Genomic DNA, 22847 nt, shown 5'->3' with positions numbered 1-22847 from the left:
CGAGCCGTCCGCGGCGGGAGCGGCGGGAGAGTGCGCCGTGGAGCCGCTCCGAGCGCCCAGGCCCCTCGCGCCACCGCCCCGGAGCCCCGCGCTGCGCTCCGAGGCTGCCCGGGCCGTCCGTGCGCCCCCGCGCCCCGCGCCCTCCGAGCCGTCGGCCATCCAGGGCACCCACCCCCAGCCCCAGCCCCCGCCAGGCCGGGATGGCCGCTGCCCGCGGCTAAGCGAGCCCGGGGGGGCCCCATGGGCCGGCCCGCGCCGCGCCCACCCCGCGGCCGCCCCCTCCGGCCCGGGCCCCCCCCGGGCACCGCGGGCCCAGGCGGCCCGGATGGCGGTCGCGGCGGCAGGGGTAGGGGCTGGGGCCGGCGCGGCCGCCTCTGACGGGTAGTCGGGCACCCACAGCAGGTAAGCCAAGGGCAGGAGGGGGGGCAGCAGGGTACGACAGGGACGACCTGCGCCCCTTGGACGGGGCGTGGAGGGTGGTGGGGACTCCGGGTAGACCAGGAGATTCCCTCCTGCGCCAGAGCCAGCGGGTGGATGAGGGTGGGGTCGGGGTGGGGGCGACAGGTCAACGCGTGGGGAGGGGCGGGGGCGTGGAGCCAGATCCTAAGCCGCTCTCGAAGCCGGAATCCGGCCGCCGTGTCCCTGTCCGACGGGGCGGGCGCACACCTGCCTCCTGAGACCTCCAAGTGTCCGTCTGAGGAAGGCACAGTGCCCCTCCCCAGAATCCCCCCCTCAGCCTCTAGGAGAGCGAGACCCAGACACCCCTTTAGCCATGTGGTCTCCAAGGGGCCGTGGGGGGGGGGGCTTTGGATCCCACAGAGCCGGGGCGGGGTGCTGCCGTCGCGGCCCAGCTGCGCGCAGAAGTAAACATCTGTCAGTGGCGCGTTCCCTGCGCTCCGCCGGGGACACGGTGTCCTCCGGTGAGGGCCGGGCCCTCTCGGCTCCTGGAGCAGCCCGTTCAGCCGCCAGAGGGCGTGAAACCCTTTGGAGGGGGGGTCCCTTAAGGGCATAGCCTGGATTTGAAGTTGGGGGAGGCCATGCCTGCCTTTCCTGCTTTTTATAAAAGGTGTCTCCTGCGAGAGGTAGCCCCGAATCGTCCCTGGAGGTAGTTTGTGGATTAGGAGTCCTTAGGCCCAGGGGGGCTGCAGACAGATTGGTGGGGAGGAGGGGTGTGCTGGAGAGAGAAATGGCTCTCCCAGGGTCAATGCCACCACTGCCCCCTACCCAGAACGCATCGGTCCTGCCCACAGGCCTGTGGTTACCTGCAGAACTGGTCATTGGTCCAGATCTGGGGAGCAGAGCCAGGGGCTTAAAGCAGGGGGCTGCAGGAGGCCAGACCCCTGACTTCCTCCCTCCTGCCTGCCTCCCCTGCCCTCCCTGTTCTCTGCATCCTTGTCTCTGTTGCATGGCTCTCTTTGTCTGTCTCTGAGTGCCCCGGGCTGAGGAAGCCCGTCTGGGGCCGGCCTAGGAGAATGTCATCGCAGGGCAGAATCCCACCCACACTGCCAGCTTCTCCCACCCCCAGCTTCTTGCCCTGGGGCTCCTGGGACACGCCTCCCTCCTCCCTTCATCCTAAGACTCCCGAGGTTCAGAGCTACGAAGCCGCTCCACCCCCAGGAAGCTGCAAAAAGCTTCTTCTAGGGGTGCATTCGCCGCTTCAGCTGGCCACTCCGTCGGACATTCCACCACCAGTGCCGGCCCCTCCGGTTTCAGGCCTCAGTTTTCATGGAGCGAACAGAGAATACAGCTTTCCAGAGTTGGGCGGAAGGGACTCAAAGTTTGCCCCCAGGCACAACACAGTCAAAAGATTGTTTCAACAAATGTGGGTCGATGGCAACCGGCGTGGTTGACTGGTGTCAGCCTTCTTGGGTGCTGTCCTTCAAGGGAGCCAGATTTAGACCCCGGGACACAGGGCTGGGGAAGCTCAGAGTGGGGATGGAGGGCTCTACCTCAGGGTAGGAGGGTCAGAGAAGACTTCTGGAGGACGGGCCTCAGAGGTGGGGCTGTGAAGGATGAGTAGGAGTTTTCTAAGTGGGAAAGGAAAATGCATTCCAGGTGGCAGGGACTGTGCATGCAAGGATCTGGAGGCATGGGATAGTCAAGGTGGCCTGCTGAGTGTGGGAGGGAGAGGCTGTTCTGGAAGGTTGGTAGAGGAAGAATTGGGCTGGGGCACTCAAGGTTGCATTCCTGGAGGTAGGGGGGCTGAATACACAGAGGAGAGCGGCGTCAGTCATTACTGTATCTGGAGTCACTGGGCCGGGCTATCTTTGCTGAGGGGCTGTGAGTTTCCTCCGCTCATCTATCTCTCTGGTCCCCCAAGGTGAGGCAGAGGCTCTGGGGCCTCAAGGTGGAGGTGGTGGCTGGGGTGGGGGTTGGGAGGTGGACAGAGGCTCTCAAATCAGCCTTGCACTTGCAGGGTTGGTAATGCCCTTGAAGAAAGCCTGAATGGGAGTGGACTTGAATGGGACATGTTTGCAGGAAGGGCCTCTGGAAGATGATGGTGTTGGAATGGAGGGGTCTCCCTGTCAAATCCAAAAGAAATCAGGCTTCAGGCGAGCCCTGGAAGAAATCAGACAGTGGGGCCAGCTTGCAGCATGTGGCCCCCACTTCCTAAGTGGGGAAACAGAGACCTAGAGAGGGGGCACCATTCCCAAATTGAATTTGGGAAGGTGGAGAAGATGATGGCCCAGTGCTGTGGCTGACGCCTGTAATCCCAGCACTGTGGGAGGCCAAGGCAGGCGGATCCCTTGGGCCCAGGAGTTCCAGACTAGCCTGGGCAACATAGCGAGACTCTCTCTACCAAAAATACAAAAGTTAGCCAGCCGTAGAGGTGGGACCCTCTGGTCCTAGCTACTTGGGAAGCTGAAGTGGGACGATTTCTTGAGCCCAGGAGGTTCAGGCTGCAGGGAGCTGAGATCACGCCCCTGCACTCCAGCCTGGGTGACAGAGAGAGACCCTGTCTCAAAAAAAAGAAAGACAACATGACTCAGCTGACCTGTTTCCCAGGAAACTGAGGGGTGGTTCCCAGTCTCACCCAATATTAGAGTTTAACCTTCATCGGGGGTCTTTGCCTCAGTTTCCATCAGATGGCCAGTGTCCTGTGGCGTCCTCCTGGCTGCTCCCGGAGACCCATGTCGCTTGAGCCACCTGCTGGGCCCCGGGCCAGCTGCTTAGCCATGCCAGCCCTCATTAGGCTCATCCTGTCATCCCACCCCAGGGACCCCCCTCCTGCCAGCTCCAGATGCCTGCGAGGCCAGCCCCGGGCCAGCCTGCCCAGCCCAGAGCCTGGCGTGGTCAAGGTGGCAACTTCATAGCCCACCTACAGAGGGCCAGGGCCAGAAACGGTAGGCCTAAGAACCTGGCACACACACGCTCCCCAGCCTCCCTTCCCAGGCATGGCTGGGTGGCGGGTGCAGGAAGAGAGAGCTCCAGTTGCCGGTGGGGGACTGTGGGTCACTGACCCCGCAGGCCACAGGGCCTTCATTCCCTCCCATCTCATCTGGGGCTCCCGCCACACTGGTCGCCTCAAACAGGCACGGTCCTGCCTCTAGGCCTTTAGACGGGCAGCTCTCTCTGCCTGGAACACTCCAGGTCTGCGGTGGTGGCTTCTTGACTGCACTGCAGGTGTCAGTTCAAATGCCCGCTCCTATGAGAAGCCCTCCTTGACTCCGAAATCTACAAGCAGCCTCCAGTCACCGCGGCTTCATCCTTTTTTTTTTTTTGAGACAGGGTGTTGTTCTGTCGCCCAGATTAGGGTGCAGTGGCGCAATCACAGCTCACTGCAGCCTCCACCTCCCAGACTCAAGCGATCCCCTTGCGTCAGCTTCCCGAGTAGCTGGGACTACAGGTGCACGCAACCAAGCCCAGCTAATTTAAAAATATTTTTGTAAACTTAGCCGGATGTGGTGGCACTTGCCTGTATTCTCAGCTACTCGGGAGGCTGAGGCAGGAGAATCGCTTGAACCCAGGAGGCAGAGGTTGCAGCGAGCTGAGATCAAGCCACTGCCCTCCAGCCTGGGTAACAGAGCAAGACTCCGTTTCAAAAATATATATATATATTTTTTTGTAGAGATGGGTGTCTCACTATATTGTCCAGGCTGGTCTTAAAATCCTAGGCTCAAGCGATCTTCCCACCTCAGCCTCCCAAAGCGCTAGGATTCCAGGCATGAGTCACTGCGCCCAGCCCCATTCCGGTTTTGTTTCGTCCTCTTGACATCTAATTATCTTGTTTATTTCATATTTATTACCTGTCTCCCCCACTGGATGGTGAGCTTGTCGGGGAGGGGCCCAGGGTGGCCTTGGTTACTACCCAGTCCCTGGCCCCCAGCCAGGCCCTGGTATACAGTAGGTGCTCAGTAAGCCTTTGTCAAGTTCATTCATGTGCTGGAGGTGGGACCCAGCCTGACACTCTGGGCTTTTTGCCACTGGGGCCTTTTACTTGCTGGGTCTGCTCTGCTGTGTGTCCTTAAGAAAATCTCATACCTCTCTGGGTCTCAGCACCACTGTCCTCTCCAATAGCAGGCCCTAAGCCCTCTCTCCTCGTGGTAACGCAGACGGGGGGGGCTCCCAGGCAGTACTGTGGAGTCAGGGAGAGAACGCGTTTGGAGTCAGACCCGGGTTCCAGTCCCAACTCAGACACTTTCGAACTTTTTTTTTTTTTTTTTTTAAACGAGTTTTCACCATGTTGGTCAGGCTGGTCTTGAACTCCCGACCTCAGGTGATCCACCCACCTTGGCCTCCAAAGTGCTTGGATTACCGGCGTGAGCCACTGCGCCCGGCCCACTCATTTTTAAACTTTTTTTTTTTTTTGAGACGGAGTTTCGCTCTTGTTACCCAGGCTGGAGTGCAATGGCGCGATCTCGGCTCACCGCAACCTCCGCCTCCTGGGTTCAGGCAATTCTCCTGCCTCAGCCTCCTGAGTAGCTGGGATTACAGGCACGCACCACCATGCCCAGGTAATGTTTTGTAGTTTTAGTAGAGATGGGGTTTCACCATGTTGACCAGGATGGTCTTGATCTCTTGACCTCGTGATCCACCCGCCTCGGCCTCCCAAAGTGCTGGGATTACAGGCTTGAGCCACCACGCCCGGCCGACTTTTAAACTTTTAATTAAAAACAATTTTTTTTAAAGATAGGGTCTCGCTATGTTGCCCAGGCTGGTGTTGAACTCCTGGCCTCAAGCAGTCCTCCTGCCTTGGCCTCTCCAAATGCTGTGATTATGGGTGTGAGCCACCACGACCGGCCTCAGCCACTTATCTTCTGTGTGCCCTTGAACAAGTGACTTAGCTTCTCTGAGCCTCAGTTTCCCCATGTGGAAAACAAGGCTAGTAATTATACTATCTTTTTCAGGGACTGTGGGAGAGTTAAATGTAGGGAAATCACTCATCACAGTGTCTGCCTGTAAATAAATAGAATCGCCAATGCTGGGTGTTACTGTTATTGGTGTTGTGATTGTTATTAGAGAGGCCAGATAGCACATGGTTAAGAATATGTAGGTTATGAGCCGGGCGCGGTGGCTCCTATCTGTATTCCCAGCACTTTGAGACGCCGAGGCGGGCAGATCACAAGGTCAGGAGTTCAAGACCAGCCTGGCCAACATGGTGAAACGCCATCTCTACTAAAAATACAAAACATTAGCTGGGCATGGTGGCGCATGCCTGTAATCCCAGCGACTCAGGAGTTTGAGGCAGGAGAATTGCCTGAACCCAGGAGGCGGAGGTTGTGGTGAGCCGAGATCGCGCCATTGCACTCCAGCCTGGGTAACATGAGTGAAACTCCATCTCAAAAAAAAAAAAAAAGAATATGTAGGTTATGAGTCGGGTGCGGTGGCTCCTATCTGTATTCCCAGCACTTTGAGACACCGAGGCGGGCAGATCACAAGGTCAGGAGTTCGAGACCAGCCTGGCCGATATGGTGAAACCCCGTCTCTACTAAAATTACAAAAATTAGCTGGGTGTGGTGGTGTGCACCTGTAGTCCCAGCTATTCAGGAGGCTGAGGCAGGAGAATTGCTTGATCCTGCGAGGTGGAGGTTGCAGTGAGCCGAGATCGTGGCACCGCACTCCAGCCTGGGTGACAGAGCAAGACTCCATTTCAAAAAAAACAAATAATATGGAGGTTATAGGTCGGGTGCTGTGGCTCACACCTGTAATCCCAGCACTTTGGGAGGCTGAGGCAGGAGGATTGCTTGAGGTCAGGAGTTGGAGACTAGCCTGGCCAACATGGTGAAACCCCATCTCTACTAAAGATACAAAAAAAAAACAAAAAACAGGCCGGGCGTGGTGGCTCAAGCCTGTAATCCCAGCACTTTGGGAGGCCGAGGCGGGTGGATCACGAGGTCAAGAGATCGAGACCATCCTGGTCAACACAGTGAAACCCCATCTCTACTAAAAATACAAAAAAAATCAGCCGGGCATGGTGGCGCGTACCTGTCATCCCAGCTACTCGGGAGGCTGAGGCAGGAGAATCAGTTGAACTCCAGAGGTGGATGTTGTAGTGAACCAAGATTGTGCTACTGCAGTCCAGAGCAAGACTTTGTCTTGAAGAAAGAACCAAAAGGAAATTATACAGCTATTGATTAGATAATTAAGAAAAAAAAAAAAAAAGAATATGGAGGGAGGGGCATTGGAAGTGAGTCTTTGAGGAATGAGTAGGAGTTTGCTGACCACCTGTGTGCAAATCTCAGCTCAGCCACTTAGGTTGTTTGAGTCTGAGCAAGTTACTTCACTTCTCTGGACCTCGGTTTTCCCGCCTATCAAATGGGGATAGACTAGTCCACACCTTGGTACAAGTTACTACATGTCAAGTGCTTAGACATGGGGTGGGCCCAGGCCCTGGGGCCCTCTGAGGGAGGGGCACATTTTTGTGGGCTGTGGAATTTGTGTGTTACAGAATCACTGAGTCTTGCCTTGAGAGAGGCCCAGACCCCTGGCCAAGTCTCGCCCCTCGTGGGGCCTCAGTTTCCCCATCAGTGGGTCCTCAGGGAACTCCCAGGAGCCACCTGGGAGAAGGAGACCAGGAGGCCGCCCGAGGAACAGACCCAGCTGTGAGCCCTCAAGCTGTCAGCACTTAGGGAAGACAGAGGCACAGACGCGCGCACACGTGCATGCATTCACATACACAGGCTTTCCCTCACTGGCGTGTGCCAGCTTCACAACCTGCCATCCTCTCCCCGTGGGCAGTGACAAGAACCCAAGAGCTACTCGGTCAAGCTCTTCCAGGCCCTCCCTGGCTTTCCCACAGTGCTAGGGGGCACCCTCAGGCCCTACTGAAGATGGAAGCCAGGTACGGTGGCTCACACCTGTAATCCCAGCACTTTGGGAGCCTGAGGCAGGCAGATCACGAGGTCAAAAGATCGAGACCATCCTGGCCAAGATGGTGAAACCCGTCTCTACTAAAAATACAAAAAATTAGCCAGGCGTGGTGGCAAGCGCCTGTAATCACAGCTACGCTACTTGGGAGGCCGATGCAGGAAAATCGCTTGAACCTGGGAGGGTAGAGATTGCAGTGAGCTGAGATTGCACCACTGCCCTCCAGATTGAGACTCTGTTTCAAAAAAAAAAAAAAAATTTTTTTTTTTGGCTGGGCACAGTGGCTCATGCCTGTAATCCCAGCACTATGGGAGGCCGAGGCGAGCGGATCATGAGGTCAGAAGTTCAAGACCAGTCTGACCAACATAGTGAAACCCCATCTCTACTAAAAATACAAAAAATTAGCGAGGTGTTGGGGGCTGTACTTGTAATCCCAGCTATTCGGGAGGCTGAGGCAGGAGAATCGCTTGAACCCAGGAGGCGGAGATTGCAGTGAGCTGAGATTGAGCCACTGTCCAGCCCAGGTGACAGTGCAAGACTCTGTCTCAAAAAAAAAAAAATTGTTCTTAAAAAAACACAGATGGGAGCCAGGCACGGTGGTTCACGCCTGTAATCCCAGCACTTTGGGAGGCCACGGAGGGCAGAAGACCTGAGGTGAGGAGTTCCAGACCAGCCTGGCCAACATGATGAAACCTTGTCTCTACTAAAAATACAAAAATTAGCAGGTGTGGTGGCTCACACCTGTAGTCCCAGCTACTCAGGAGGCTAAGACAGGAGAATCGCTTGAACCCGGCAGCCAGAGGTTACGGTGAGCCGAGATCGTGTCACTGCACTCCAACCTGTGTGACAGTGAGACTCTCAAAAAAAAAAAAAAAAAAAGAAAAAATACAAATATTAGCCGCGTATGGTGACAGGCACCTGTAGTCCCAGCTACTTGGGAGGCTGTGGCAGGAGAATCACTTGAACCCAGGAAGCAGAGGTTGCAGTGAGCTGAGACAGCACCATTACACTCAAGCCTGGGCAACAGAGTGAGACTCCACTCTGATGGATAATGGGGGGAAACTGAGTCACAGGAGAACAGGAGTGAGGTGGAAGGAGAAGTGTGTGCAGGGCGGCTCCCCCACAGACAAAAATATGCAGGCTTGGGATATGCGGCAAGCTCACGCCTCTGTAAACTGAATTCTCGAAGTCAGCCCTGTGCCATGCAAACACTCAGCCGAAGACGCACCTCTACAAACTCCCCGTCCAGCAAAGACAGTCATGGGCACAGACACCATGCTCACAGGGCTTGGCAAGAGGAAGGCACCCATGGCTGGCAGTGGCCAAAATAGTAGCAGGGAATGCTTTCTGGTGGAGGGGATGTAGGAGCTAGGGCTTTTAGGGTAGTGTAGGAGTCTGCCAAATTAAGCCAGGCCCCCATTCCAGGCCTCCCTGAGACCAGAAGAGATGACTAGATGGAGAGAGGGTCCCCCTCCACTTCCTGCTCTCTCAGGTGCCACTCTGAGACCAGGAGTTCTGCAGGACAGAGGCTTCTATCCCTGGGACTGGGTGTGTCTGGCAGGTGTCCTCTGGGAAGTTTGGTGGGGAAGGGGGTGAGGGTGCTAAGGCGTTGCCTATGCATAAAAGTAATGAGCAACATTTCTTGGCATCACCAAGGAAGTTGCCAGAAACACACCCTTGCACCAGCTGTCTGTTGCTTGGGTTGATTGGAAGGGCCTGCCTCGCTGTGTGACGTTGCGCTGCTCACTTCCTCTCTCTGAGCCCCTTTCTCTTCTTTCCCCTTCCTTCCCCAGCTCTGGGACTCTGTGGCCTAGAAGAGGGGATCTGTCCTATGTCCATCTTGCTACAACTCAGACTGGTATGGCCCCGGAGGAAGGAAGGGATCTTCCCTTCCCCCAGGCAGTGCGGGTTCTCCAGGGTCCCTAGGTTTTCTCCAGGACCAGGAAGGGACCTCTGCCCAGGCCCTGCACAGGTGGTGTAGACAGCACCCGAGATCCCCGCAGGGGTGCACCTGAGCGGTGGTCACGGCGGGACCGTTCCCTCCCCAGTTCTTGGCCCCCCTCTGCTTCCCCTCCTCTCACTCTCAGCCCACCACGTCTGTGCTCCGTGGAATTTTTGCAGCTGTGGGTGTTGGCGGCACGTTCACCTGTGCACCCCTGCGTGTGTGTGAGTGTGTGTGTGGCCAGGAGGAGGGGTCTTGGGAACCTTGGCCAGAGCACAAATGACAGTGGATGCGCTTGAACCTACAAGTGTGTGTCTCCGTGAGAACAGCATACCCCAGTGTGTGTGTGATCATACTTGAGTGTGAAAACACCTGAGTGTGCAAACGGCAGCACGTGACTGTTTCAGCACACATGTGAAAGCACCCAAGTGTGTGAGCGTGGTGGTTTTTGTTTTTTTTCTGAGACGGAGTCTCACTCTGTCACCCATGCTGGAGTGCAGTGGCGCCATCTCAGATCACTGCAACCTCCTCCCCTTGGGTTCAAGCAATTCTGCCTCACTCAGCCTCCCTAATAGCTGGGATTACAGGTGTGCACTACCACGCCCAGCTAGTGTCTGTGTTTTTAGTAGAGACAGGGTTTCGCCATGTTGGCCAGGCTGGTCTCGAGTTCCTGACCTCACGTGATCTGCCTGTGTCGGGCTCCCAAAGTGCTGGGATTACAGGCGTGAGCCACTGCGCCCGGCCTGTTTTTTTTCTTTATTTTTCTGAGACAGAGTTTGCTATTGTCACCCAGGCTGGAGTGCAATGGCATGATCTCAGCTCACTGCAACCTCTGCCTCCTAGATTTAAGTGATTCTCCTGCCTCAGCCTCCCGAGTAGCTGGGATTGTAGCTGCCTGCCACCACACCCAGCTAATTTTTGTATTTGTAGTAGAGATGGCGTTTCACCATGTTGGCCAGGCTGGTCTCAAACTCCTGACCTCAGGTGATCCACTCGCCTCAGCCTCCCAAAGTGCTGGGATTACAGGCGTGAGCCACCTGCCCGGCCTTGTCTTCTTTTCTGAGACAGGGTCTCCCTGTGTTGTCCAGGTCAGTCTCAAACTCCTGCCCTCAAGCAATCCACCTTCCTTGGTCCCCGAAAGTGCTGAGATTAAAGGCATGAGCCACCTTGCCCGGCCAATGATAGTGTTTTGAATGAAGGTGAAAACATCCAAGTGTGTGAGTGTGGTCATGTTTGAGTGTGACCACTTGTGAGCGTATCAGCATTCAAGTGTGAGCGTGATAACACATTAGTGCATTCATGTGGTGGTGTTCTGATGTATGGGTGTGATTGTGTTAGGATATGTGAGCCTGAAAGCATCTGAGTGTGCATGCGGTCACGTTTGGGTGTAAGTATAAAAATACTGAGGCCGGGTGTGGTGGCTCACGCCTGTAATCCCAGCACTTTGGGAGGCCGAGGTGGGCGGGTCACCTGAGGTCGGGAGTTGGAGACCAGCTTGACCAACATGGAGAAGCCCCGTCTCTACTAAAAATACAAACTTAGCCAGGTGTGGTGGCGGGAGTCTGTAATCCCAGCTACTTGGGAGTCCGAGACAGGGGAAATGTTTGAACCTGGGAGGCAGAGGTTGTGGTGAGCCAAGATCACGCCATCGCATTCCAGCCTGGGCCCCCGGAATGAAACTGTATCTCAAAAAAAAAAAAAAAGAAAAAGAAAAAACCGGCTGGGTGCAGTGGCTCACACCTGTAATCCCAGTGCTTTGGGAGGCGAAGATGTGAGGATCGCCTCAGGCCAAGGGTTCGAGACCAGCCTGGGGAACATGGTGAAACCCCGTTTCTACAAAAAAAAAAAGAAAAAAAATGTAGCCAGGCATGGTGGCACACGTGTCGTTCCAGCAACTTGGGAGGCTGGGCAAGACGACTGCTTGAATCCAGGACTAAGAGGTTGCAGTGAGCCGAGGCTGCACCACTGCACTCCAGCTTGGGCAGCAGAGCAAGATTCTGTCAAAGACAGACAGACAGACGGACAGACAGACTGGGAGAGAGGGGGGAGGGGGGGAGAGAGAGAGAGAGAGAGAGAAAGGAACAGAGACAGCAGAGACAGAGGGGGAGGGAGGGAGGGCCCCAGTGAGTGAGTGCAGTCGTGATCAAATGTGTGATTGTTTCAGTGTGTGTGAAAAAGTCCAAGTGTGTGTGCATAAATGTGAAAGCATTCCAGGATGTGTGTGGAAGTGTGAAAAGTGTGAATGTGAGAGTGTTCTTTTGTTTTGAGATGGAGTCTCACTCTGTCGTCCTGCCTGGAGTGCAGCGTCGAGATCTCGGTTCACTGCAACCTCTACCTCCTGGGTTCAAGTGATTCTCCCGCCTCAGTCTCCAGAGTTCCTGGGATTACAGATGCCCGCCACCACGCCTGGCTAATTTTTGTATTTTTACTAGAGTCAGGGTTTCACCATGTTGGCCAGGCTGGTCTCAAACTCCTAACCGCAGGTGATCCACCCACCTTGGCCTCCCAAAGTGCTGGGATGACAGGCGTGAGCCACCACCCCCGGCCAAGTGTGAAGTGTTTGGGCATACAGGTGTGCTGAAGTGAAAACGCTTGAGCGTGTGTGATTGTGAGGACATGAGAGGCCCGGGTGTGTGCGTGGGCACACACATGTAGACCTGCAAGTGTACTGTGTGAGATGGGGGATCTCCCTGCAGTGCCCAGGCTGGTCTCGAACTCCTGGGCTCTGGCAGCTGTGGATGCTGGGAGCGTGTTCACCTGTGTATCCCTTTGTGTGTGGCCAGGATGAGGGGTCTCAAGCCGCAGATGATCTGGGTTGGATTGCAAATGACAGTGATGGGCATTTCTGTACCTACAAGTGTGTGTCTCTGTGCAGTTGGATTTTTTTTTTTTTTTTTAATTAGAGATGGGGTTTCACCATGTTGGCCAGGATGGTGTCAAACTCCTGACCTCATGATCTGCCTGCCTCGGCCTCCCAAAGTGCTGGGATTACAGGCGTGAGCCACCGCTCCCGGCCGTCTCTGCAGTCGGACAGGTACAGATGCCTCCCCAGGCGAGGGCCTCCGGGACATAGGCACACGCATTGTGCATACCCAGCCCCTCCCCATGCCCTCCGCCACACCCACATCACCCCCACCCGGTCGTGTCCGTGCCATAGACAAACCAGTTAGGTGACCCCAGAGAACAGAGAGGTCCATTGTTCATGGTTGCTAATCAGCCCTGCCTGCTGGGCCCCCTCCGCCGATGGCCCCCCGATTTCCTGCCCTTCACCAGAGCTCTAGGTGGGGAGAGTCTGCAGCTCCAAGGCCTCCGGGGGGTCCTCTGACTAGCCCATGCTGGGGCTGCGCCCTCGGTAGAAACAGATCACCACAGCCCAAGGCTTGTTCCAGTCCAATGGGGAAACTGAGTCACACCACTCCAAGGTTTGTACGTGTGGGCAAGCGGGGTGGAGGGGGTCCAGAGAAGTCCAGGGCCGGGTAGGTTTCTTTCTTGCCTGTCTCTCCCCACTGCCACTGGCACTGAAATCCTGGCTCTATGACCTTGGGCAAGTCACTTGCCAGCTCTGGATCTGTTTCCCATTCACACAGAGCACATGAGGTTCCCACCTGCAGCCAGGTGAAGTGGTTCACACCTGTAATCTCAGCACTTTGGGAGGCCAAGGCAGGAGGCTCACTTGAGCCCAGGAGTTCAGCCTGGGCAACATGATGAGACCTCGTCTCTACATACAATTTAAAACTTGGCCGGGCGTGGTGGCTCATGCCTGCCATCCCAGCACTTTGGGAGGCCGAGGTGGGCAGATCACCTGAGGTCAGAAGTTCGAGACTAACCTGACCAATGTGGTGAAACCCCCGACTCTACTAAAAATACAAAAAATTAGCTGGGCGTGGTGGCGCATGCCTGTAATCCCAGCTACTTGGGAGGCTGAGGCAGGAGAATCGCTTGAACTCAGGAGGCGGAGGTTGCAGTAAGCTGAGATTGTGCCCCCGCACTCCAGCGTGGGCAACAACAGCGAAACCCTGTCTGAAAACGAATAAATAAAAATTTAAAAACTGGCTGGGTGTGGTGGTGCATGCCTGTGGTCCCAGTTACTTGGGAGGCTGAGGTGGGAGGATCATCTGAGCTGGGTAGGTCGAGGCTGCAGTGAGCGCTGTGATTGCACCACTGCACTCCAGCCTGGGCAACAGAGCGAGATCCTGTCTCAAAAAAAAAAAAAAAAAGGTATTACGTATTACCTGCTTCTTAGGACGTTTGCAAGGTTGGAATGGAATGACTATCTGTGTTAAGTTCGTAGAATGGGGTTGGATATAAAGTAGATGATCATTAAGAATAAAGGGGATGATGGCCAGGCTTGTTGGCTCACACCTGTAATCCCAGCACTTTGGGAGACCTGAGGTCAGGAGTTCAAGACCAGCCTGGCCGACACGATGAAACCCCACGTCCACTAAAAATAAGAATTAGCCAGGCATGGCGGCATGTGCCTGTAATCCCAAGCTACTCAGGAGGCTGAGGCAGGAGAATCGCTTGAACTCAGGAGGTGGAGGTTGCAGTGAGCCAAGATCGCACCACTGCACTCCAGCCTGGGCGACAGAGCAAGACTCCATCTAAAAAAATTAAAAAGGGCTGGGCATAGTGGCTCACACCTGTAATTCCAGCACTTAGGGAAGCCAAGACGGGCAGATCACGAGGTCAGGAGTTCAAGACCAGCCTGACCAACATGGTGAAACCCCGTCTCTATAAATAAAATAAAGGGGATGGGTTTTGACATCTGACAAAATGCTGCTGCTGCCAAACGCTTCCCCAAAACCTCAAGCATGAAATGTCCTCCCGATGGCCCACACGAGACCCTGCACGAACTGCCCCATCCCCTTCCCGACCTTTCCTCCTCTCGCTCTCCCCGTCCTCACTCTGCACCAGCCACACGAGCCTCACTGTTCCTCCAACACACCAGGCGTGGTCCTGGCCCAAGGCCTTTTCACAGGCCATGTCTCTGCCTCCAACAGCTGCCCCCAGATTTTCCTATGGCTGACTTCCGACACTTGGGTTAGTGCATGCGTCACCTCCTCAGGGAGGGCCCCCCTGCCCACCTCCAGTGAAGCTAGCCCAACACTCACCTTATTATGCACCAACTGTATACTAAGCCCAGAGATTTCAACTGTGGAAATTCATCCATCGATCCAATCACTCCTGAAACTCTGGACCCTCCAATTCAGGACCTGGGCCACCCAGTGTCCAGCTTTGTTTTTTCATTTTGATTTTTGAGACGGAATCTTGCTTTGTCACCCAGGCTGGAGTGCAGTGACACGATCTTGGCTCACTGCAGCCTCTGCCTCCCAAGTAGCTGAGATTACCGGTACACGCCACCACGCCCGGCTAATTTTCATTTTTGTAGTAGAGATGGGGTTTCACCATGTTGGCCAGGCTGGTCTCAACCTGACCTCAGGCGATCTGACCACCTCAGCCTCCCAAAGCGCTGGGATTACAGACATGAGCCACCGCACCCAGCCAGCCTAGCTTCTTTGTGTTCATTGGGTGGTTCATTCATTCACTCATTCATTCATCATTCAAGCAAATGTCTGTGAGCGCCTATTCTATGCCACTGAACCAGCTGGGCTGGCCCTGGAGGAGAATCAACTTCCCCTGCAATTTCACTCTCATCAGTCCCCAGGCTGGTCTAGGATTTGTTTAGACGTCCTCATATTGCAGAGCTCATTCCCTAAGAATAACCATCACCAATACTAAACAGTATCAAGTACCACCCATAGTGGCGAGTTCTCAGGGTGACTACAACATCTGCTCCCAAGCCCAGCTCAGCCCAGACGGAGTGTGCCATGTCAAAGAACCCAAGTTCAAATCCCATGTCCATTTCTAGCCCTTGGACAAGCCCCTACCCATTTTGTCTCAGTTTCCCTAGCTGTAAAATGGAGATAGTGGTACCTCTCTTGTGGGCTCAGCACCATGCCTGGTACACAGCTGGTGCTTAATAAATGTGTCCTGTTACTTAAGGTCTGGTGGGTGTAGGTCCTGTGGCCGCTGTCCATGAGGGTGAACAGGGTGGGGAAGGGGTGGGTGGAGTTTCTGCACATCAGGACACGGGGCGTGGTCCATGCAAACGAAACGCAAATCCGACGCAAATAAAAGTCTGTGGGCAATGCGGGGTCCCGCACAAGGCAGGAGGGCAGGGAGCACGCGTCGGGGGGCTACTGGGGACCCCGCGAGCCGAGCCCAGGCGCAGAGACGCTGACCCACGTCCAGCCTGGCTTTCAGCGCTCCATGTAAATGTTTACCCCTGGCCAGCTGCCAGGCTCCACACCGCCCCACACTGGGCAGCCGGGAGGGGGGAATGTAAACGCGGGCTTCGGGGCCACAGGACGCTGGGGAGGAGCCCAGACAGGGTCAGGGGTGGTGCGGAGTGTACATGTGAGTCGTTAAACACTGACTATATGCAGTGATCAGGAAGCCACCGAGCACTCAGAGCAAGGGGGAAGCTCAGGGCACTTCTGGGGGCCCACGGATACCCCTGCACCAGCCAAAAGCTGAAGTGAATAGGGTAGGCGGTCAGGGAAGGCTTCCTGGAGAAGGTGCTGTCCAAGCTGAGATTGCAAGGGACATGGAAGCCAGGTACAGTGGCTCATACCTGTAATTCCAGCTCTTTGGGAGGCCAAGGTGGGAGGATCGCTTGAGCCCAGGAGTTTGAGACCAGCCTGGGCAACACGGTGAGACCCCCCTCTCCCTATAAACAAAAAATTAAAAATTAGCCAGGCATGGTGGCTCATACCTGTAGTCAGTCCCAACTACTAGGGAGGCTGACACGGGAAGATAGCTTGAGCCTAGGAGGTAGAGGCCACAGTGAGCTGTGATCACACCACTGCACTCCAGCCTAGGCAACAGAGCAAGACCCTGTTTAAAGAAAAAAGAAAAGAGGCCGGGCATGGTGGCTCACGCGTGTAATCCAAGCACTTTGGAGGCCAAGGCGGGTGGATCACCTGAGGTCGGGAGTTCAAGACCTGCATGACCAACATGGTGAAACCTCGTCTTTATAAATATATATATATATATATATATATATATGAAAAGAAAAGAAAAAAGGCTGGGTGAGGTGGCTCACACCTGTAATCCCAGTACTTTGGGAGGCCAAGGCAGGTGGATCACCTGAGGTGAGGAGTTCGAGACCAGCCTGGCCAACATGGTGAAACCCCTTCTCTGCTAAAAATACAAAAATTAGCCAAGCATAGTGGCAGGTGCCTGTAATCCCAGCTACGCGGGAGGCTGAGGCAGGAGGATGGCTTGAACCCGGGAGGGGGAGGTTGCAGTGAGCGGAGATGGCGCCACCTGTACTCCAGCCTGGGTGACAGAGCGACTCTATCTTCAAAGAAGAGAAAAACCAAAAAGAAAAAGGGGGGTATGGGAGCGGGGAGGGAGGGAAGAAGTGTTCTCCATGGAAGGACCTTGCTGTGCAAACGCCCGGAGCTGGGACTCAGTGTCCGGGACAGCGCTGGTCCACTGCTGCCCACTTCTGGGCCTGCTTATCCATCCGGATGGGAAGCAGACTCAGAGAGGGGCAGAGTCACTGGAGGACACCAGTGTGTAGGGAAGTGTCAGCCCCATGTTCCTGCCTCCAGACTGTCCTAAACACCGCCCCCCTCGTGCCCTTGTCCCACAGTGCCACCCGCAGAGAACGACCTCTCCTGCTTTCACTCTTCCCCCTGGCTCCTCAGCTGCAGCCGTTCCAGCCTCCTCGCTGTTCCTGGGATACTGCATCACACTCGGTCTGGCCTCGGGGCCTTTGCACTGGCTGTGTCCCCTGCCTGTGATGCCATTCTCCTCTGCCTGGCCAACTCTTACCTTTGTTCACGTCTGGACCCTGTCATCGGCTCCTCAGGAAGGCACTCCAGGACCCCCAGATGGGGGCGGTTCCCCGTGACTCCTGGCACGGAGCCCAACCCCTTCCTTGTTCAATGGTTCCTTGAGGAATCATTCCCATGTGATTATCGATCATTTGGCAGGCGTTGTTCAAAGTCAAGGACCCCACTGAGTCCTGGCTCAGCACCCTGCGCCCACTGGTCGCCGGAGGGACAGACCGGGGCGTGCAGCTGACCATCCCGTGCCCGCAGGCCGAGGATGCAGCGTTGGAAGGCGGCGGCCTTGGCCTCGGTGCTCTGCAGCTCTGTACTGTCCATCTGGATGTGTCGAGAGGGCCTGCTTCTCAGCCACCGCCTCAGACCTGCGCTGGTCCCCCTGCGCCGCCTGCCTCGAACCCTGGACGCCCGGATCGCCCGCCTGGCCCAGTGTAAGCTCCTCCCCTTTGTGGGGTGACATACCCCCAATGTAGGGGGTGAAATTTCAGGCAGTGGATTAGGAAGTGGAGGGGTCATAGGTCTTTTAAAGATATGCGGCCGGGCACGGTGGCTCAAGCCTGTAATCCCAGCACTGTGGGAGGCCGAGGCGGGTGGATCACGAGGTTAAGAGATCGAGACCATCCTGGTCAACACGGTGAAACCCCGTCTCTACTAAAAATACAAAAAATTAGCTGGGCATGGTGGCGCGTGCCTGTAATCCCAGCTACTCAGGAGGCTGAGGCAGGAGAATTGCCTGAACCCGGGAGGCGGAGGTTGCGGTGAGCCGATCGTGCCATTGCACTCCAGCCTGGGTAACAAGAGCGAAACTCCGTCTCAAAAAAAAAAAAAAAAAAAAAAAAGATATGGCCAGCTGCCGGGCGCGGTGGCTCACGCCTGTAATCCCAGTACTTTGGGAAGCCGAGGAGGGCAGATCACCTGAGGTCAGGAGTTCGAGACCAGCCTGACCAACATGGTGAAACCCAATCTCTACTAAAAATACAAAAACTAGCTGGGTGTGGTGGTGGGCGCCTGTAATCCCAGCTACTCAGGAAGCTGAGGGAGGAGAATCACTGAACCTGGGAGGTGGAGGTTGCAGTGAGCCAAGATCACGCCACTGCACTCCAGCCTCGGCAACAGAGTGAGACTCTGTCTCAAAAAAAAAAAGAAAAAAGAAAGATAGGGCCGCCAGCTCCGTTGCAGGGAGGCAGGGACAGACATCCTAAAAGATTATTCAGGGTCAGGCATGGTAGCTCATTCCTATAATCCCAGCACTTTGGGAGGCTGAGGCAGGAGGATTGCTTGAGCCCAGGAGTTCATGACAAGCCTGGGTAACACAGCAAGACCCCCATCTCTACAAAAAGCCTTTAGAAATTAGCCAGGTGTGGTGGCGCATGCCTGTAGTTCCAGCTACTTGGGAGGATGAGGTGGGAGGATCAATTGAGCCCGAGTTCAAGGCCGCAGGAGCTATGAGTGCACATCTACACTCCACCCTGAGCAACAGAGCAAGACTCTGTCTCCAAACATTATAATAATAAATAAATTTTCTAAAAAAAGATGGGGTGGAGGGAAGTTGTAAATTCCCCCAGTGGCCTGGCGGAGCTAGGATGACTTCTGGGAACCGGGGTCTTTCAGCTCAGCTGTCACAGGGAATTAGGCTCTGCCCTGAGGTCCCCTGGGGGCCAGATGGAGATTAGACCTGGGCATTCGCCCGGTTGGCCCCGCAGCGCAGCGTGGGGGAGGGGTGGGAGGAGAGAGAGAGGCTGGATCTGAGGCCCCAGTGACCTGCCCCAGGGGACAGGGACCAAGGAGAGGCAGGAGATGGAGTGCAAGCTAAAAACCATGACAGAGACCCAGAGATTCAAGGGTAAGGAGGGCGGAGAAAGAGAAGGGAAAGACAGGGTTAAGGGCAGACAGACACAGGCAAAAGTGCTGCTGTAGGGACATGGAAATACCTACCCTGAGGGCGAGACCCTTTCCCAACTCCCCACCAACCCTAGTGCCTGCCCCACTGCAGGTGCCATGGGGCAAGGGCGGTATGTGGGCCCTGACTCCCGTGCCCACGCACATGTCCATGCGTGCAGACACTCTGAGGTGCAGATGCCAGTAAGGTGCATATACAGCACCTTTGGGTGTGTGCCACGAGCACGCCTGTGTGCACGTCTGCGCCCGCCCCTGCCAGCCCACACAATCCTTTTTTCTTGTCCTTACAATGCACAAGGGTGGCCTCCGGCACGAGCTCCACGTCTGTCCTCCCAGCACTTCCCTCTGCAAGCAGTGAGAAGTCCTTCCTAGGACACTGGGACAGAGACCCCAGGCAGGGCCCCCAAAAGTCAGTGCTCCAGGACTTGCGGGGCAAATCATGAATGGAGGAATTTCAGGCACTGGGGAGGGTCAGAGCCCATGGGCAGGTGCCTGCCTGCCCTACTGCAAAAAGGGAGAGGCCACTGAGTCCCCAAGTCCACATGTTCTAGGCTTCATGGTGGAATTTCAGGCTGAGGACCTTGTGTTCCGGTCCCTGTGCAAGCAGCCAGCCCCGTTGCAGGGAGGCAAGGACAGACATCCTAAAAGATGATTCGTAGTTTATATGGAATTCACATTTAGCCCGGCATCTGTATTATATCTAGCAAGCCCACAAATGTCTGCCTCAATGCACCCCTCCGGGGTGTGCCCCTAACCCCCCAGCACGGTCCCGGCCGCTCCAGTCCCACTCCAGGGCTTAAAGAACATGGAACAGGTTGCTCAGTCATCGGCTGCCCCCCAACACCGACTTCTCACCCTCTCAGCCCCAACCAAGGCAGAGATTCTGCGAGCTCATGGAACAAACAGGGAAACGGAGGCTGAGGTTGCAAAAGCGGCGAAAGTGGCAGAGTCAGGCTCTGAGGCTGGGTTTGTCCGGTTTCTGAGACCCCCTGTGGGAACAGACACCTCCCCCACCGCCCTCGGGAGACAGAGAGCCCCTCCTCCCCCAGGGCCACCCAGAGGCTCATTCTTTTGACAGCCAGGTGCACCAGCCTTGGGGGCAGGTGGAGACTCAACCCGATATTTCCTCTCCCTAGCACAGGCGTGACGGCCACCTGCTGTGGGGCTGGGAGTCCCCCGCCTGCAGGTCCGGCAGCAGCGCTGCCTGTCATTCCAACGTCTGCACTGCCCTCCCGGGGCTTCAGAGTTTGGGGGTGGAGCCAGCCGCTTGGGTAATAAATTTAGGCTGTCAGGCCCTGGGAATCGGTGACTTGGGCACCTCCTGGCGAGTGTGGGAGAAGGCGGCTGGACCTGGGCCAAATTTGGGTGAACGATGGAGGCAGGAAGAATGTCCTTTAAGCCTGTCTCTGTCTTGGCCACTTGCTAATGGTGTGACCTTGGGATGGTCCGTTTTGTCATCTGTCACATGGGGTGGCCCTGCCAATACCTGCTGCCACCCCATGGAGTGGAGTCCCCACACAGGCCTCGAACACAGTGGGCTGCAGTGCCTCCTGCTCCTCTGCATTCTAAGAAGACCAAACACCCCGGTTAGCTTCTTAAATGGGGAAACTGAGGCTCCACTGCACGAGCAGAGCAGCGGGGATGGAGTCTGAAAAGCCCCGGGGCTGAGAGAAGACGTTGGGGACTGAAGAGGGGGCTCTAGAGATAGACACCTATGACAGCCTCACTGAAGAGGAATGGGGGCATGGGAAGCAGCCCCCTAACACTCCCCAGAGAGGGTGCACCAGGGTCCTGGGGCAGCCCAGCATAGAGGCGGGGTCCAGATAGGGTTAGGATGGAGGACGGGGAGAATGGAGCAGCAATGGGGTGAGACTGGGGCCCAGAGGAGGTGAGTTCCAGACCCTGGTCAGCTCAGCTCAAGGTGGGATGGGCTGGAAAGCGGCCTAGAAAGGGGGAACCAGGTTCTGGGCAGCCGATGAAAGGGGCGCTGGACCAGCGTGGGGGTGTGAGTGTGCACGTGCCCCTCAATGCCGCCCAGAGAGGGTGCATGAACAGCTCAGCAAGAGGGTGGGGAAATCCGGGATCTGGGAGCGAGATGAGAGGCCGTCCAGGCCTGGCGTCCCAGCAAGGGTCTTCGTTTGCAGGGGTACAGCCGAGGTCCCCTGCACCCACTGACCCCCCTCCTTTCTCTTCCTCCCCTCGCAGACCGTGCACTGCTGCAGGGCGCCCCGGATGCGGTGGAGCTGCGTGAGCTGACGCCCTGGGCAGGGCAGCCCCCTGGTCCGCGCCGCCGGGAGGGGCCCCCGCGGCGGCGCGCGCGTGAGCGGTCGGGGGCGCGGCCGTGCGGGCTGCGCGAGCTGGAGGTACGCGTGAGCGAGCTGGGGCTGGGCTACGCGTCCGACGAGACGGTGCTGTTTCGCTACTGCGCAGGCGCCTGCGAGGAGACCACGCGCGTCTACGATCTGGGGCTGCAGCGCCTGCGCGAGCGGCGGCGCCTGAGGCGGGAGCGGGTGCGCGCGCAGCCCTGCTGCCGCCCGACGGCCTACGAGAACAAGGTGTCCTTCCTGGACGCGCAGAGCCGCTACCACACGGTGCGCGAGCTGTCAGCGCGCGAGTGCGCCTGCGTGTGACCCTACCTCACCCAGCCGGCGCGATGGCCACGCCCCCCGCCCCGACGGCACCACCGACCGGCCCAGCGGCAGACTGCGAGTGCGCAGAGCACGTTGGCGCGGCCCCGTGACTCTCGCGATAACTGTACTGAGATAAAGTGTGGGAAATGGAGCAGGCTCGTGATTCACCCTCGGCGAGGGGCTCGCGGGTGGGCCGTGGGGCCGTCTCCGCCGTGAAAACGGGGACCAGTGGGAGGATGCCGTTTGCTTTGGGGGAAGGGTGGATGCAAAGGAAAACAGGGTGAACGGGGCTACGTTGGGAGAGACCGTCCTTCCCGCCTCCCTAGGGGTCCCTCTGCCCGTCCCCGGCGTGTCCCCACCTCTCGGCCGCGTGGGCTTCTGGGGAAGGGGATGTATGCTGCGGAGGAAGGGACCGAGGTCTAGATGGACCCAGTTTCCGCAGCTTGTTCCCGTCCTTACCTTTCCGCGGTGTGGGCTTCTGGGGTCTAGGTGGACCTCGTTTCCCCAGCTTGTTCCCCCGTCTGTTCCTCTCTGCTGTATGGACTTCTGGAGAGGGGAAAGGGAGCCACACTGCACAAGGAGACTGAGGTCCCGCTAGACCCAGCTCCCCAGCGTCTCCTCGTCCGCACTTCTCCCACTCTGCGGGCTTCTGGGGAGGAGGAAGGCGGAGCCACTCTGGATGAAGAGACAGGTCCAGGTGGTCGCACTTCTCCCGCTCTGTGGGTTTCTGGGGAGGGGGAGGGGAGCCACTCTGTGGATGAAGAGACTGAGGTCCAGGTGGACCCAGTTCCCCATCGTCTCCTCGTCCGCACTTCTCCCTCTCTGTGGGCTTCTGGGGAGGGGGAGGGGAGCCACTCTGTGGATGAAGAGACTGAGGTCCAGGTGGCCCCAGTTCCCCTTCGTCTCCTCGTCCGCATTTCTCCCGCTCTGTGGGCTTCTGGGGAGGGGGACACTGAGGTCCATGTGGACCCAGGTCTGCCTTGCCCTACGGCCTCCTCGGGCCGGTCCTCCCCCACGAGGGTGAGCTGAAAGCCACTATCTCCTTCCACCAGCTACTAAAAATACCCGCAAGCTGCCCACCTCCCGGCGGGGAGGCCTGGGGCAGGCGCCAGGCCCATCCAGCCCGAAGCCGGCGCCTGCTGTGGTAGAGCTGGGTCCCCAGAGACCTGGGTCCTCTGCTCATAAAAGCCTTGGCTGGGCCTCGAGGGGGGA

General features: G+C 56.8%; 1 protein-coding gene across 1 annotated transcript; it reads left to right on the top strand.

Moving 5' to 3' along the window:
• The first annotated feature begins 339 nt into the window (after positions 1 to 339).
• NRTN (neurturin) lies at positions 340 to 21781 on the top strand. The gene is made up of 3 exons (XM_032252131.1): positions 340 to 402; positions 16966 to 17537; positions 21211 to 21781. The coding sequence occupies exons 2-3, from the start codon at positions 17369 to 17371 to the stop codon at positions 21633 to 21635; spliced, it is 594 nt and encodes a 197-aa protein (XP_032108022.1). The 5' UTR covers positions 340 to 402; positions 16966 to 17368; the 3' UTR covers positions 21636 to 21781.
• Positions 21782 to 22847: the final 1066 nt, after the last annotated feature.

This window comes from Sapajus apella, unplaced genomic scaffold (assembly GCF_009761245.1).
Source record: "Sapajus apella isolate SASKATOON/1434 unplaced genomic scaffold, GSC_monkey_1.0 scaffold77, whole genome shotgun sequence".
NCBI classification, from domain to species: Eukaryota; Metazoa; Chordata; class Mammalia; order Primates; family Cebidae; genus Sapajus; species Sapajus apella.
This window is presented reverse-complemented; position numbering and strand designations above follow the sequence as displayed.

What these genes read in the sequence shown, in the direction of transcription:
- NRTN (XM_032252131.1), top strand. Translation starts at nt 17,369, where the DNA reads ATGCAGCGTTGGAAGGCGGCGGCCTTGGCCTCGGTGCTCTGCAGCTCT. An exon ending in GATCGCCCGCCTGGCCCAGT is followed by an intron (nt 17,538 to 21,210) that starts GTAAGCTCCTCC and finishes CTCCCCTCGCAG; the next exon opens with ACCGTGCACTGCTGCAGGGC.